Source organism: Cyprinus carpio, chromosome A14 (assembly GCF_018340385.1).
Source record: "Cyprinus carpio isolate SPL01 chromosome A14, ASM1834038v1, whole genome shotgun sequence".
NCBI lineage: Eukaryota > Metazoa > Chordata > Actinopteri > Cypriniformes > Cyprinidae > Cyprinus > Cyprinus carpio.
The window spans coordinates 12,667,588-12,684,028 of NC_056585.1; the positions used below are offsets into that span (position 1 = coordinate 12,667,588).

The 16,441-nt window shown below is 36.0% G+C and overlaps 1 protein-coding gene across 1 annotated transcript; it reads left to right on the plus strand.

Annotated features, from left to right (window-relative positions):
- Positions 1–8,465: 8,465 nt before the first annotated feature.
- Positions 8,466–16,150, plus strand: LOC109101626 (AP-1 complex-associated regulatory protein-like). The gene is given in 11 exon segments (XM_042769898.1): positions 8,466–8,803; positions 9,653–9,701; positions 9,796–9,822; positions 9,909–9,934; positions 10,686–10,782; positions 11,022–11,120; positions 11,832–11,896; positions 13,348–13,408; positions 13,410–13,422; positions 13,572–13,679; positions 14,770–16,150. Coding segments are annotated over 11 exon segments (894 nt in total). The 5' UTR covers positions 8,466–8,732; the 3' UTR covers positions 15,048–16,150.
- Positions 16,151–16,441: the final 291 nt, after the last annotated feature.

Consider the following 16,441-nt stretch of genomic DNA (forward strand, 5'->3'; position numbering starts at 1 on the left):
GTTTTGTCATGTCCAGAGGGTTATTGAATAGAAAACATATTTTAAGTTTTCATTTAGGCACAGCATTTTTCTCTCTCACTTTAGGACCGGCATCAAGTCAACATATGCACAGCACATGGAATTTCTATCGATTAGGTTTCTAAATCTTTCACTTATGGACGAAAGCAATTTAAACCAAAGGCTTCAGCTAAACTTGTGATAAGATGATACTTGAAGTACGTTTATTTGTTGTTTTTAATCCTAAGTCCTATTTGTTTTTTTTTATTTTTTGTAATTGCACAGAACTAAATCAATTTATTGAACCAGGGACCTTTTGGAACCTTATAATGGTCTTTACTGTCACTTTTGACTCATTAATGGCATCTTTGCTGAACAAAGTATTATTTTCTTTCCATAGAAGATAACTAATGAAACTCTTACTGACCTCAGCCTTTTGTACTATAGTAATATTTCTAAAAGTATATTTAGGTTTTTATTGTAGTGTGTATTTTACATAAGCCATCCGGAGTATTAAAATTCCCTAATTAATTTTTGTTAATTCATCATTCCTTTTAGAGCAATTACATAGAATGTCATATCCAGTTTAGCCGCAACCCATTATACAAAGAGATTTGCCAAATAGAGCATATAGAAGGTCAATATTCCAAAAAGTATGTATTTAAAAAAGATGATACTACTTTGCTATACTATAGTCCATGTTTTACCTGTATTTATTAATTTTGCACGTCAGGTCATGTTGTGTTTTAGATGTTAATGGAAAGGTTTGTAAAATGAATCCATAATGTCCTGGCAAAAATAATAATAAAAAAACATAAATAATCATACTAATACTAGAAATGTTAACTGGAAAAAATAGGAATTGAAAACACTTAGTCCATACAACATATATTTTAGCAAGCTGTCAAGTACACTTGAAAGTACTAAAATCACTAAAATTAAACTGAAAATAAAAATGTCATAAAACAATATAGACATAACTTAAAAACAAATAATAAGAATACCAATGACTAAAACACAACAAACATTACTAAACCTTAACCCCTTTGCTGTCAACCCCCATTTTCAGGCATGGAGACACAAATGACATACCCAAAATAAAAAGGTTGCTGCTACTAAAATGAAAACAGAAAATATAAAAATTAAAAAACAAATATTTTAAATCTATAAAAGGATTTTCTTGATATCAAGAATTTATAATATTGGGAATGGCAATAGGCAAGCCCGTTGTGACTTTAATTCATTCAGCGAAGGATATGATTTCTTGATATCAACAATTCATTTTTGACTAGTCAAAAATGCTAATTTTTTATATCAGGAATTATATTCTCTCCTATAACAATAGCAAATGGTTTAATATCAGGACACTTAAAAAAAAAAGAACTAACATTTCCATTCATAGTAGCAATTCAATTAATATCTAGTTAAAATGCTAAGATTTCTACTCGTGAACAATAGTACAACTAGTTTAATATAAGGAACTCTGTATTTCCCTATGTAAAATGGTGTTAGTTATGATTATCGAAAATGTATTGTCCAATAGTTACATTAGGAGATTATCTCTGATATCAGGAAATACTTTTGTTACTAGTACAAAAAAAAAAAAAACATTTTCGTGATTTCACTGTTAAATTTGTTATGTCTGATATCTGACAATGTATTTCTAATTGTGACCATGAGGATAGTAATGTTCTGAATTCAATAATGACTGTTTGTTACTAGTCAAGAACAACATTCATGATTATCAGAAATTTACATTGGCACTAGTGACAACTAAATTGTTTGATATGAACAGATTAATTGTTGGAATCAATAACTTAAATTTTCTGATATCAAGATAACTCTAGTACTAGTAAACCGGTGATTACTGATAACTTTTTTAACGGGTTTTACTTTGGAATTTCAATAGTAGACAATCTATTGGTGCCACAACAATAAATTTGAATGACAGCCTATGGTGCCATTTTACTTGTGAAAATACAATTGCATATATCAAAATGACATTTTTTCCTAGTTGAAATTGAATTCCTTGTATATCATAATTTAGCCCTTTTAACTATGAAAATTGAATTGTTGACCTCAGGAATTAACATTGTTTACTAGTAAAAATGTACTTGCTGATATACCAAAAGAGCCATTGTTCTGGTATAAACTTCAATTCCCTGATATCAATGATTATCCTATTTAACTAGTGAAAAATGTACTTGTTTGATATCAACGATTCATATCCTGAGAAGAAATACAAGTCCATACGGCTTTCCAGACAGTTGGGGGGCCCGTTGTATTGTCCGTGTCTTCTTCGATAACACCAGGATGCCGGGTGCTATGAATGAACGATTTACAGTAACTATGGCAACAGACCGAAGAAGATTACAAGCAAACTTACACTTCACACGGCACTCTTTTCTCTGAGGGCTTATGTGAGATTTACTATAATCAAGGCAGTTTAGAAGGCTCACTCTGCTGGGCATCAGGATCAGACAATCAGCTGGGCTGCGGGTGCTCAGTGGGGTAAATGACATGGTTGACAACAACAGCTGACTCACATTTTACTCCATCTGTCATCTTCCAATCATGGGGTCAAAGCACCCCGCGTAAACACTTGAGTTAGGAAATGCTACAAGATTTATTATATGATGTGGGTCCTTGGTAATCCTCAGTAAATTCCACAGTTGTTTGAACCAGCTCAATCAGTTCTTTTTGGGTTGTACATGCTACTTCGGCTGTGCGTCCTGCGCCATCAACCAGGAACTAAAGTTCGATTCAGTTCGATTTGTGAACTGGCTTGACTCGTTACTTCCTGAGAACCGGCCTCACAAGAATGATTCGTTCAAGAACTGAACATCACTAGAACCACATCATTGTGTCTCTTGTTTGCAATGGTTTACCGCCAAAGAAACACGTGCAGCCATCATCACTTTGCATCAAAATGGCCTCGCATGCAAGGAAATTGCTACAAAGAATATCACATCTGAAAGAACCATTTACCGGATCATCAAGAACTTCAAGGAGAGAAGTTCGACTGCAGTGAAGAAGTCTTCAGGACGTCCCAGAGTGTCCCAGCAAGCGCCAGGACCATCTCCTCCTGAGGTGTAAGCTACGGAATCATGTCTCCAGAGATTGCAGAGCTTTGCTCAGAATGGCAGCAGGTTGGTGTGAGAGCATCTGCACACACAGTGAGGCCAAGACTTTTGGACAACGACCTGGTGTCAAGAAGGGCATTAAAGAAGCCACTTCTCTTCAAGAAAAACATCAAGGATAGACTGAAATTCTGCAGAAAGTACAAGGATTAGACAGCAGACGACTGGTGCAAAGACATTTCTCTGATGATGCTCCCTCACGACTGTTTGGGAAATCTGGAAAATCGATTGTTCAGAGAAGAATAGGTGAACGCTACCATGAGTCCTGTGACGTGCTAACACTGAAGCATCCTGAGACCATCCATTTGTGGGGTTGCTTTTCAACCAAGCGAGTGGGCTCTCTCATAATTCTGCCCAAAAGCACTGCCAGGAATAAAGAATGGTATCAAAACGTCCTGCAAGAGCGACTTCTTCCAACGATCCATGAGCAATTTAGTGATCCGTGCATTTTTCAACATGATGGAGCACCATGTCACAAAGTAAGAGTGATGAAGAAGTGGCTCGAGATCATTACATTGAAATTTTAGATCCATGGCCAGGCAACTCCCCCGGATCTCAATCCCATAGGGAACCTCAGGTCAGTCCTTAAAAGGTGAGTGGACCAGCAGAAGCCCACAAATTGTGATCAGCTCTGAGAACTAATAAGGCAAGAATGGATCACCATCAGTCAGGATTTGGCCCAGAAGCTAATAACCAGCATGTCAGAGCGAATTGCACAGGTTATGAAGAAACAAGGCTCAACCTGTGAATATTGACTCATTTATATATATATATATATATATATATATATATATATATATATAGCCAAAAGAAAAAAAAAAATCTTTAAACCTTATATTATATGCTTATTGTTTTTCAGTATACCATAGAAACGTGGAAAAAAATAAAAATAATCTACAAACACCGAAGCAGGAAACTTTGCAAAATACCAATTTTATGTCACTGCTAAAACTTCGGGCCATGACTGTGTATATATATATATATATATATATATATATATATATATATATATATATATTAGGGATGTCAAATTTCGATTATTTCCATGATCGATCGTCGTTTAAATTAACGATCAATTAATCGATTAATCGTTAACCATAATGCTGCAAAATGCTCTATTGCATGCACGCAGTCACCGGCATGACAGGATGTGCCAAAGCCCCACACACACAACGCTTTCTCACTTGAATTAAAGGGGTTTTAGTCTGGGGTTTTTAAAATGCTAGTAGCAGGATTATAAAATGAATAGATGTGATTAAGATCATTTGATAAAATGAAGAGAGCGCGCCATACTTTTGAGGTAATTTTTAGTTTGTTGACTGTTTTTTCTATCCCGCACGGAGACCCGCTGAACGCGCCTCTTTAAATGATTTTTGTGGTGCTCGTTGTTGTATTTTAAAACACAATTGCAATGTTTTCAAATGACATTATGGTATTTAAAATAAAATTATCCCAAACGGAACTGTGGTGCGTGTGTGACTGCGCTGCACATTAAGTGAACTACATCGGCGCTGCTGCACCAAAACACTGCTGCTCACATTAATTTGATCCTGCTGGATTCTGTCCTAGAAAATGTCAGATTTTTTAATTTTTGCATTCCGGTAGGGCCTATTTGTTTTTAAAAATCCGGCACATAGTGCATTAGATAGTGACAGTGCATGTGTGCAGACGAGGGACGAGCGAGCGCGGCTTTGGCTATATTTATTTGGAGGTTATTGCTCATGTCTCATTCGGCACAAATCCAAAATGTTTCCATATTTGCAATGTGTTTGAATATTAAACTATTATTTATAATGTTAACTAGGCTTGTACGCATTCGCATATAGACGGAAAAGATCATTCTCTTCATATGAGCAAAAAACGTCCTTGGCATAACAGCAGAGTGAGCCGGTATAAGGTCTATTTAAACTGACCAGTGTAACCTTTTAAATATTTAGTTGACTATTTTATTTTGATAATGAACAGACTGCGATGTAAGTTTGAATCGCTATAGGCTCCGGCGCGATCGAAACAGCTGAGACATTAATTAAAAAAAAAAAAAAAAAAAAAAAAAAAAAAAAAAACCCTTTTCCGCAAAAGTGTTTACTTTCATTTGTGCGCACACACACTATAAAAACAGAAGATTTTGTGCTCTTGTAAAATAAAGCAAACAAACAGAAGGCGTTGTCCATCCTTTTTTTCCCCGTGAACTTATGGAGCGCCGCCACACTTCTGTTTTAAATCCGTTATCTTAATTATTTAAGTCGGATTTATTTCGCATATTTAAAAAAAAAAAGAAGGTATTTTTATGTTGGGCCTATTACTTATATAGGCTATACATTTGCCTTAAAGAATCATATTTTGTCCCAGGGCATGAGAACCTGTGCACTAGTGAGGTCCATGCAGAAACTTTAGTGACATCACTGAATGTTCCGGGAAAACGTATTGTCAGTGTCCAGCAATTATTTATTTACAAATTATACGCTCTGATTATGACAAGTGTGGTATAAAAGCTTTGTTTATTAGAGGAATAATAGGAAAATGTTAGATCGTGACCATGCTCTGGATGCGCTCGAGCCCATAGCCTTCATTTACGCGGCTTTGTTCTGGTTTGCCGGTTAGTCACACGAATTTCCACAAATTCAATAACATATAGGCATTGTTTCTTTTCCAAAATCTTCACAGTCGTCTAATTTCGCAGGTTTATTTTCTTATCTTTCACTTTTTAATCACTGTTTTTCGCATCTCTTACTGTGGTAAACATGGGAACGTAAATTAAAGATTTCATGAATTAGGAATTTGTTCGATTTATTAGTTTGTTCCCTTAATTAGTTAAATCATGGGTTATTTAGGGAACAAAAACTTAATGAAACATGGACAATTGCCACAAATTAATAAGTCGTAGGAACGAATTAACAAGTAATAGGATAGCCTTCTGTCCTGTGTCCCGCAGCCCTGCAAAGCGCATGATATGCTTTTAATGTTGAAGAACTTTTATGTTGTTTCTATTTTAATGTAGGCTACTTTAAAGTTTAAATCACGTTAAAAGCTTAATTTTGTACATTGTGAATGAATGATGATGCTTTTACTGCTACCTTCACCGTCACTCACAGCGCGCGGACGCACGTGTTTTGCGCATGAGCCGCACGCAGCCCAACAATTTAAGCGGTTAACCGACCATCGACAGCCTTAATCGATTGCAACTCTTATCGACAATTAATCGATCGTCGATTAATCATTGACATCCCTAATATATATATATATATATATATATATATATATACTGTATAAACATTTCTCATTACTTGATGTACAAAACTAAAACTGAAATAACAAATAATTGAAATTGCAAAAACACACAACAAACTTACTAACTATCGCTCTCTCTCTCTCTCTCTCTCTCTCTCTCCTCTCTCTCTCTCTCTTCTCTCTCTCTCTATATATATATATATATATATATATATACTTTAAAATGTATTTGTAAAAGTTTCATAAGAATTTAAGACTATACAGTTTAGTACTCATTATACAAGGATATATGAATGGCAGATTATCCCGTCATGAATTCCAGCGATGGTGTAATAAAAGATGATAATTCTTGCTCTGTGTACTGTAGTCGTGGTCTTGTCGAGCTTGAGCATCTGTGCCTGAGACTTAGCCGGTGTAGAGGTCAAAGGGAATCAGAGGATGAATGTCAATGTGCCTTTCGCCCACAGCAGGAAGTACTTAAGTCTCTCTTCAGTTTCCAAAGAAACAGCAGTTCTTGTTTTATGCAGTGCTGGCATGAAGCTGCAACCCTAATTAGTTTCTCCCCTAAAAATTGTTATGGCACCCAAATTTAAAAAAAAAAAAAAAAAAAGAAGTATTTTTTTTATTTTTTTTTTATTTATTTTAAATCTGATTTGAGCTAGTGCATAGAATCCAAAGGATGCAAAAGCAACTGCTACGGCTTGCAGGCTGGAAAAAACTGAGGAAGGTCTCATTAGTCCTTGCAGGTTAAATGACACGGGACTTTCACCAATTGCAGAATGTATCACACACATGCTCTAATGCCTGCAGAAACATTTAGTTTGCGTCTGTGAAGAATTAGAGACATTTAGCAAATCCAGTTGAACAAAGAGCCTCATAATGCTTCCATATGCAGCCATATGGAGAGCATTTAACTCTATACGGCAGAAAGCAAGTCGTTTTTTGATTCATTTTATGTGTTTTCGGAGGTTAACCTTCATGGTAAATGACCAGGGGTAGCCAGCTCCACAAACATCCATAAAATTGTGACACTGTTTTTCCAGCAACCTTTACCAAGCATTTGGATCACACACAGTCGTCCCCACCTGTGTCACGAGTACAGCAGTCTTCTGTCTACAGGTACTGTATAATCTACTTTTCATTAAGAGCCCCACTGGCCTGCTGATAGGAGCAGGTGTATGTGTGGGTTTATCTGTACGGTTATGCGAGTGGAAACGTGTACAAGCATAATCATACGTGAAGGTTTCAGACTGGCGGCCTGTAAAGGTGGGGTTGCCGTACCTGGCGTGCAATATGGGCACTTGGCTTTACCTGCTGTTAGAAGCAATTTGCGCTCCCTGAAATCAAGCATCGAAGTACGTTGGCTAGTATGATTTTAATCCTCCTTGACCTTAAAAAACCAGCAGGGCCTCAGTTTTGATGAAGTAATACATAAGACCCCATTGTTTAAGAGTCAGAGGAGACACAGATGATCCTCCATATGTAGGTGTCTGAGATCCAAAGAACTCTTAGATGTTGGAAACCTACATATGAAAAATGTCCCTATCTGTCGAATATGGAAGTCAGTGGGACCTGAAATTAGTTGGTTAGCAAAATATCTTCTTTTGTGTTCCACAGATGAAAGTGAGTCATACAGGGGTTAGTTTCCCAAAAAGCATCATTAGATAACTATGGTTGCAACTTCCATTGAACTCTATTGATAACGACGGAACTTGCAACCACAGTTACTTTTTGAAAATGCACCCCAGATTTGGAGCATGAGGGGGAGGAAAATAATGATTAATGTAACGATTAAATAATGAAATTTCAGTTTTTGGGTGGACTATAGGCCCTACCATTTTAGAGACAGACAAATATGCATAGTTTAGGGCAAACATATTCAAGCAAGTAATATATTTACGCTTATAATAGCCTAGTTATAGCCTATACTTATTATAGTTCTTCATTATTAGCACCACCTGCAGTATCCTAACTATGATTTATTAGGGAAAACTATAGTTACCATGGTAATTTCAGCTAGGCTACGTATGATCTCTGTCGGCCTCCAGTGTTTCGGAAACGTCATTACAGCACTTGAACCTCGCGACTTGCCGTAGTTTAAACATTAATCACATGTATGAGTTGTCAGAAGGAAGAAACAATAGAGGATTTTAGGCCGGAGCTGAGAATGCGAGCCATGGGCGATGAATGATGCCGCTGCGCTTGCGAAGTGTCCGCAGGTGACTCACCTGCGCGAACCGGCCGCGTGCTCGCGCTTTAACAAGTCATGCAGAATAAATTCGTCGCGTGCAGAGCAGTGCGCAAAGAAGCAGGATACGGATCCGGAATGGAAGAGTAGCTGATACATACACCTGATCCGTGCATGCCATGGGGAACTGCTGGGCTCGATGTTTTGGGCTCTTTAGAAGGGAAGCTAACAGGATACAAAGAGGAGGAGGGTGAGTCATTCATGGGGAGTGTTATCGAAGATGAATTATTGTGGGGAAAAAAGGTATCTGTGATCTTTGGCTGCATGATTCGCCAGCTGTCAGGTGCATTTCATTGGAAAACCATCGAACAGCCGGTGAGTTTAAATCGCTGGACCGTTTTTAAAAGGGTTGACTCAACACTATTAATACAACTTTGCAGTTACATTAAATGCGCAGATTTTGAGTAAGTAGAATGCAAGTGATAGCAGCTCCATTACATTAGTGATGTTCATTACGTGAACGAATCGTTCTTTTGAAACGGTTCTTTTTAACGATTCACTTGATTCAATGTGTGTGTAAATCGCTTGACTCTTTGGAAGAACAGCGACTCCTATTGTGATTAAAGTTTGTAATTACACACATTTACTTATTACAACATTTACTGAATACATAAAAATAACATAAACACAGGAACCTTTTAATTTTACACTTTTGAGCGATGATTCGAATCCATTTTTTAAACGGTCTGACTCGGTTAAATGATTCAGATTCATCAATGCTACTCTAGTTTCCGCATTAGTTGATGTCTGATCTCAGGACCACGCCCAGAGTCCTTTTGTGAATCCGCCCTGAGACTTCATTCTGTGTCATCGTTTGCAATTTATTTATAATCGAAATCTTATATTATAAAATAGTACAGTACGTATTTTATACCCACTATTTTTTTAATATATAGTTTTTTTTATTTTTTTATTTATATATACACACACACACACACACACACAATATATAATCTATTAATAAATTCTGCCAGGAAAGTGCTACCTCTCATATAGCCTGCCTGCCCTGATGGCTGGTTACTGCTTGTTTTGTCAATAGGTCAAAATACTTCAAAAGCAGCACCGCTGGGGAACACTATACCATTGAGGTACAGTCATCATAATTTTAAAACTGAAGATTAGATATAAAATCCTTCTCTCCACTGTGTACATTTTGAGTGACTTCTATGCATTCTTTTACAGTTTGAGAACCTTGTTGAGAGCGATGAGGTAAAGGCACACTTACAGTACCACACTCACAATTTTACAATATACCACTTTTGCTTAGACGTCAACACTTTTGTCTTCTTTTTCAGGGTGAGAGCTCACAAAGCTGCTCCAGGTCTGATACTATTTAATCTTGACTCTTTTATTGGTATTTTAGAGTTGGGTCACTAAAAGTCTTATTATCTCTTGATTTGAGGGCAGTGACATCAATTTTTTCAGTTGAGGACAGTGACAAATTTTAAACTGTTTATGAATAGTGTGATGGATATTGTGCACAAAAAATGCAGGAAATTCTTTCTAATATATCCATTTGCATATTTGTCTGTATCTAAATGCCACTTAAAGGTATAGTCCACCCAAAAATGAAATTTCAATCATCATTTACTCCCACTCATGTCGTTCCAAACCTGTATGACTTTTTCCTGTGGAACACAATTGAAGATATTTATGTAACCAAATGATTTGGGGTTCCATTGACTTCCATAGTATGGACAAAAATACAATGGAAATCGAAGAGACCCAAAACGGTTTGGTTACCTTCTTCAAAATATTATCTTTTGTGTTGAGCAGAAAAAAAATTAATTCATACAAATTTGGAACAACATGATATGATATTTTTGGGTTCACTAAACCTTTTAAATGAGCTATGGATATTCACTGATGGCTGACCTGTAATGGTCGGCTCTTGGCCTGGATAAGTTGTAAAGTGGAACAGTTAGTCAAAACTAGCCATTTAATGACCAAGTTAGGACCGTAATTACGGTAGTCACATTCCTCTCAGATCAGTGCATCACATAGCATGAGGTCAGATAGATTTTGATTGGTTGATGGAGACTCTTAACTAAATTCTCTGGTCATTGCTTCAGACCCATCAGTGAAGAGGAGATTGGTCACTTGAAGGAGCAGTGCTATGCTGCCATCTCAGACAAACAGGTGCTGATCGACGAAAAGCTGAATGCAGAGGTACAGCAGGTCATCATATGTGCCAAACATGTGTTTGTAAAGTAAAATGGATCAATGTCATGTGACGATTAAATAGTCCAAGTTCAAAACATGTTGCCATAAAAAAAATTTTTACTTTTAAGTTAGAGCTTACGTTAAGTTTATGCTTTCATTTGTTTTCCATTGCTTTGGTTTTTTCACCCCGCTTTTGTTTTCTGAGTTTAGTTAACTTTTCCTTTCTGTTGTGATTTCTGCCCCAGTTATTGGCAGAAGAGGAGAAGTTAAGGCTAGAAGAGGAGGCTGTTTTTGCAGCTCAGCGTGAGGCAGCGCGGCTCGCTATGGAACGAAAGCTAAAGGAGGTGAGGCGTTCGTACTGAGCACGCCCAGCCCTTCTCTTGACCCCGCCCATTAACCTCCAGCCACACCCCTTTCATTTATGATGTGCCTTCAGCTCTATGTAATTTATATGTAACAAATTCTGATTTTTACATGAATAGTTTCTTGAGTTTGTAAGTTATGGATTGAATATCAAAATTTTTTTTTTTTTTTTTTTTTTTTTTTTTTAATTAGACTCATCTTTGAAATGTACTTTATATATATTGGGACATGCAGTGAATAGTTATAAACAGGATTGAAGGCACTTAATGTTGGTCCATCGTCAAATATTGATCAACGTCTTGTGAATAAACTCAGCACCTAATGCAGATAAAACTAAAATTGATTTGCTTCCAAGAAAACCTCCACCTAAAACTAACTATCCTAAACAACACGTCTCTTATATCCTCCTGTTTTATTAGCATTTTTCTTTTTAATTTGCCCTCATGTTCTCTGTTCATTTTTATTTCCTGTTATGTTGTTTTCTACCATGATTTGTATGTTTGACCATCTGCTAATATTGCATGTGGTGTCTGTTTCCCAGTAGGGCACTAAACCTTGGCACAAACAGTTAGAATTAATTTTAGCAATACAATTTTTTTTTTTTTGTTTGAAAATCAGACTGATACCACAACACTTTGTGAAACATTAGTAGAAGTGAATCAGTTGTCATTCTTGAAATGTTGTTTTTTCAGGGGAAGCAGCCACAAAGGACCAAACCCAGATCAGACCCAAAGAGCAGTGACCCTCGGCACAAAACGTAAGTTCATTCTGCTCTGAAATTAATGTGAAAATAATTCACTGACTCCAAAAAAGTTTTTGAACATTTAAGTGTCATTGCATTAGAAGCAAAATAATAAACCAGGTGTCATGTGCGAAAAAATGCAGTTATACTTTACTTCAGAAATAACATCCTTTTATTTGAGCTATTTTTCAATTCATTTTTTCCAGTTGGTTGAAGGTGGTTTACTGTGTGACCTGAGTTCTTAAAAGGATACTCCACCCCAAAATGAAAATTTTGTCATTAATCCCTTTCCCCCATGTCGTTCCAAACCCTTAAAAGCTCTGTTCATCTTCGGAACACAATTTAAGATATTTTGGATGAAAACTGGGAGGCCTGTGACTGTCCCATAGACTGCCAAGTAAATAACAGTGTCAAGGTCCATAAAAGGTATGAAAGTCGTCATCAGGAAACTCCATCTGCCATCAGACGTGCAATCTGTGTTATATGAAGCAACGGGAACACTTTTTGTAAGCGAAGAAAACAAAATTAACGACTTTACTCAACAGTTAATTTGTCAACGGTCTCCTCTGTGTCTCTCCATATCACCGTATGCTGCATATGCTCTTCTGTGTCATCCCACGCCAAGCCTATTTGTTGTTTCTACATGTATTTTGCTTTGATTTGAAAGAAAACAGCGCATTCTTGTGCGCGCGGATGACACAGAAGAGCATACACAGCATACGGTGATATGGAGAGACACAGAGGAGACCGTTGACAAAGGAATTGTTGAAGAAAGATGTTATTTTTGTTTTTTTTTTGCTTACAAAAAAGTGTTCCCGTCGCTTCATATAACCCAGATTGCACGTCTGATAGCAGAAAGAGTATTCTGATGATGACTTTCATACCTTTTATAGACCTTGACAGTGTATTTTACTTGGCAGTCCATGGGACAGTCACAGGCCTCCCGGTTTTCATCCAAAATATCTTAAATTGTGTTCTGAAGACGAACTGCACTTTTATGGGTTTGGAACGACATGGGGGAAAGTGACTAATGACAAAATTTTCATTTTGGGGTGGAGTATCCCTTTAGGATGTTCAAGCAGTATAGTTAATAGTATATATTAACATTCTTATTGTATTTATTATAGCACCTTTTTAATAGTATTATATTATCTACTTGATAGTGATTTTTAATTGTGGTTGTCTTTAAAAAAAACCTACTAATAATAAATCCAGTTTTGCTGTTCTTGTTTGTAGGGATGCACAAATGATTTTTGTAGCAAAGTGTACTAGTGGTTCTTTTCTTGTGGTGTTTTTTTTAATTGTCAGGAACTGATCAAATCTCAGTGACCAGAACGAACAGTTTTACTGTAGGAAGAGGTTCACATTAAGGCTGTCACGTTGTCCACAATCTCTCTAAATGCAGCTATGGTGATAAAAGCAGTGTGTTGCAGACAGATGATGTAACTGTGTGTGTGTTTCTGCAGCAAAGTGTCAGATGCAGAGTTTGAGGTGTACCTGCAGAGTGTGAAGGCTCAATCTGAAGCCCTTTCGCTGTAACAGTAAGTTCCCATTAACACATTTCAATTCCAATACTACAGAATACTATTGATAACATGTTTATAATAAAACAATATTAATCTCTAAATGCTAAAAATCTACCCCCCCCCCCCCCCTTATTTTTTCTTTTTTCTTTTTTCTGTGTGTTAAGGACTCAGTTCTGAAACGAATGTGGTGACCCCAAACACAGAGAGCAGCTGGGACTTCACCAGTAAGACTGACGCCACCTCACTGGACCTGGAATGGGAGGATGAGGAGGGTGAGTGACTTCACTGAACTTCCCAAACACTTGCTTCCTGCATTCAGTAATCATTTATTATACAAATTATGCTGGAGTCAAGTCACAACATGCCAGTTAGAGTTGGCTTTTAAATGCCGCATCCAAGTCAGTAACACTTTGCATTATGTTTTTACTTAAGATTGGTTAACTACATTACATGAACAGCACCTCTGCAAATTTATTAATCTTAGTTCATGCTAGTTTTAGTTATTATAGTTAGCTAAAACTAAAAGTAAAACCATAGAAAAAAAAAAAATATTGGTTACTGGAATAAAAAAAAAAAAAAACATTAATTTCTCATTTTTGTTTATTTTATAATTTTATTTTTGTGTGTGTGTGTGTGTGTGTGTGTGTGTGTGTTTTTTTTTGTGTGTGTGTGTGTGTGTGTTGAAAGACAAATAATAAAAATGCCAAGAAGACATCCAAATTAATACAACTTAACTAAAATTAAAGTTAAAACAAAATCTAAAAATAATATCTAATTGAAAAAAAAATATGAATGAAGTCTATAATAGTATATCAGTGATGCAAAAAAAATAAATAAAAAATAATCATTTGTGTCTTATACTATCAATGCAATGTGAACAAACAAGGAAAATGGTCTATTTTACCTCATCAAACCTTAACAAACATTTTATTTGACAATAACAATAATTTTTGTAAAAATGTATTGCTCATTGTTAGTTATCTATTGTATTAAATGTTACAAATGAGACAATTGTGAAGATTTCAGATGTTCTCAAAGTTCTTAGACATTTTTGTACAGAAAAAAACTTTGTGGTTTGTAGTTTTTGATTATATAAAACAATAAAATTCAAAAAAATATTATTACAACTTACAAGAACTATTATCTATTGTATTACATTTTAAAAGTGTAATTTATTCCTGTGATGCAAAGCTTAAATTTTAGCATCATCACTCCAGTGTCACATGCACCTTCAGAAATTATTCTCATATGTAATTCATAATTGTTAAATTTATTTAAAACTTTTGACCAGAAGTGAATTAGCAGAGTAAATACAGTTAACGTAATTCATAATACAATGAATTAATATGTGGCATTATACAGGAATTATCCGGATGGGTCCTGCATGGGAGCGTTCCAAAACAGAGGAGGACATTTTACGGGCATCACTTCGTCCCGGCGGGAAACAGCTGGACAGTGGCCCCACCTCCACATCTGAGGACTCTAATGCTTTGGAGTGGGAGAATGACTTTGTAAGCGCACATCCTGAGGACAGTGGTGACCATGGCGATGAGGACTTTGATGGATTTGTTAATCCAGTACTGGACACGCCCACTGAGGAGGCGGGGCATAAGGCCAGCTCTGACGAACAAGAGAGATAGTCTACAGCAAAAGACAGTGAGACTACAGTAACTTCAAATGCCTCATTCAGATTCAGTGTGATATGATTGCAGACGGTCCCTTAAACCTAATAAAACTAAACCCATAATTCTCAGTGTAGGAGAGAAAATACAAGGAACACGAAATGCTTTATATCATTTCTGTATTTCAGTATTGGGTGAATATCATGAAAATCTGAGTCATGATCTATCCCCCCCCCAAAAAAAAATGTTTTTATTTATTTATTGCAAAAAATTGCAAAAAAATCAATACAATACATTTAAGCATGATATTTCTCAATATAAAAGGGACAGTTCACCCAAAAATGATTTACTGACCCTCAAATTGTAACAAACGTGTATGAGTTTCTTCCTTCTGTTTAACAAAAAAAAAAAAGATATTTTGAAGAACTGTAACTAGTCAGTTGCTGGTAGCCATTCACTTCCAGTGTTTCTTACAGGTTTGGAACGACATGAGGGTAAGTAAATAATGACAAAAGTTCTTCTTTGGGTGCACTATCCCTCTGGGACTATTTAAATAAAGGGATAAGCTCAGTGGTCTCAGCAAAAAAATAAAATAAATAAATGAAAAATACTTAAATCTTAATGGGACTAGCAAAAGGCTTCATTTTCTTTATGTAAAATCTCATTTCTTTTGGGATGTAATATGACCTGGTCATGTTCTTGATAGATTTTCACGAGATTCACTCCATTAGGTCACAGATTCATTAGGATTTGTGTTCCACAGGTTAATTTGCTCCTGTTTTGAATCATTAGATTCATCTTTAATTTATTTATATTTTGGTAACTGGGTTGAGTTTTTAAATTAACTCTGGAAATGTTTTAATACTTCATCTGATAAAAATGTTTTACTTTAGCCTTATTTCAGAGGTATTCATTGGGGAACTGAATCAAGAGCAATTTTAGAAGATGAGAAAAGTTTCTTGTAATCCACTGATGTTTTCCAGACCCATCATAAGTTTTTATTTGTATGTTTATTTTTAAGTCATATCAGTCAGACCATCTCTTCTTATTTAACGTATGTGACTGTCAGGGAATGAGTCAATTGACAGTTTTAAGGAAAATAAATAATTTCTAAAAATGTATTGCCTCAAGGGGACAAAAATGTATTGGAACACATTTAAGTTCCATAACTGATTTTTAATTTGTCACTGTTTGTCTGCCTTTATGAGTCTGTGGGTCCAAGGGTTTGTGGTGGACACTTCTTGGAAACAGCTAGTGAAAACAGCCTGTTTTTCACATCGCAACTTCTTTTTTGGACAAAATGGATCTTAGAGAGGAAAAATACTTATGAAACACAAAACTTCATATGCTGCCTCTGGTTTTGATAATGCGGATGTTTCTGAATGAATTCATGTCTTAATATGTCTAGAAAT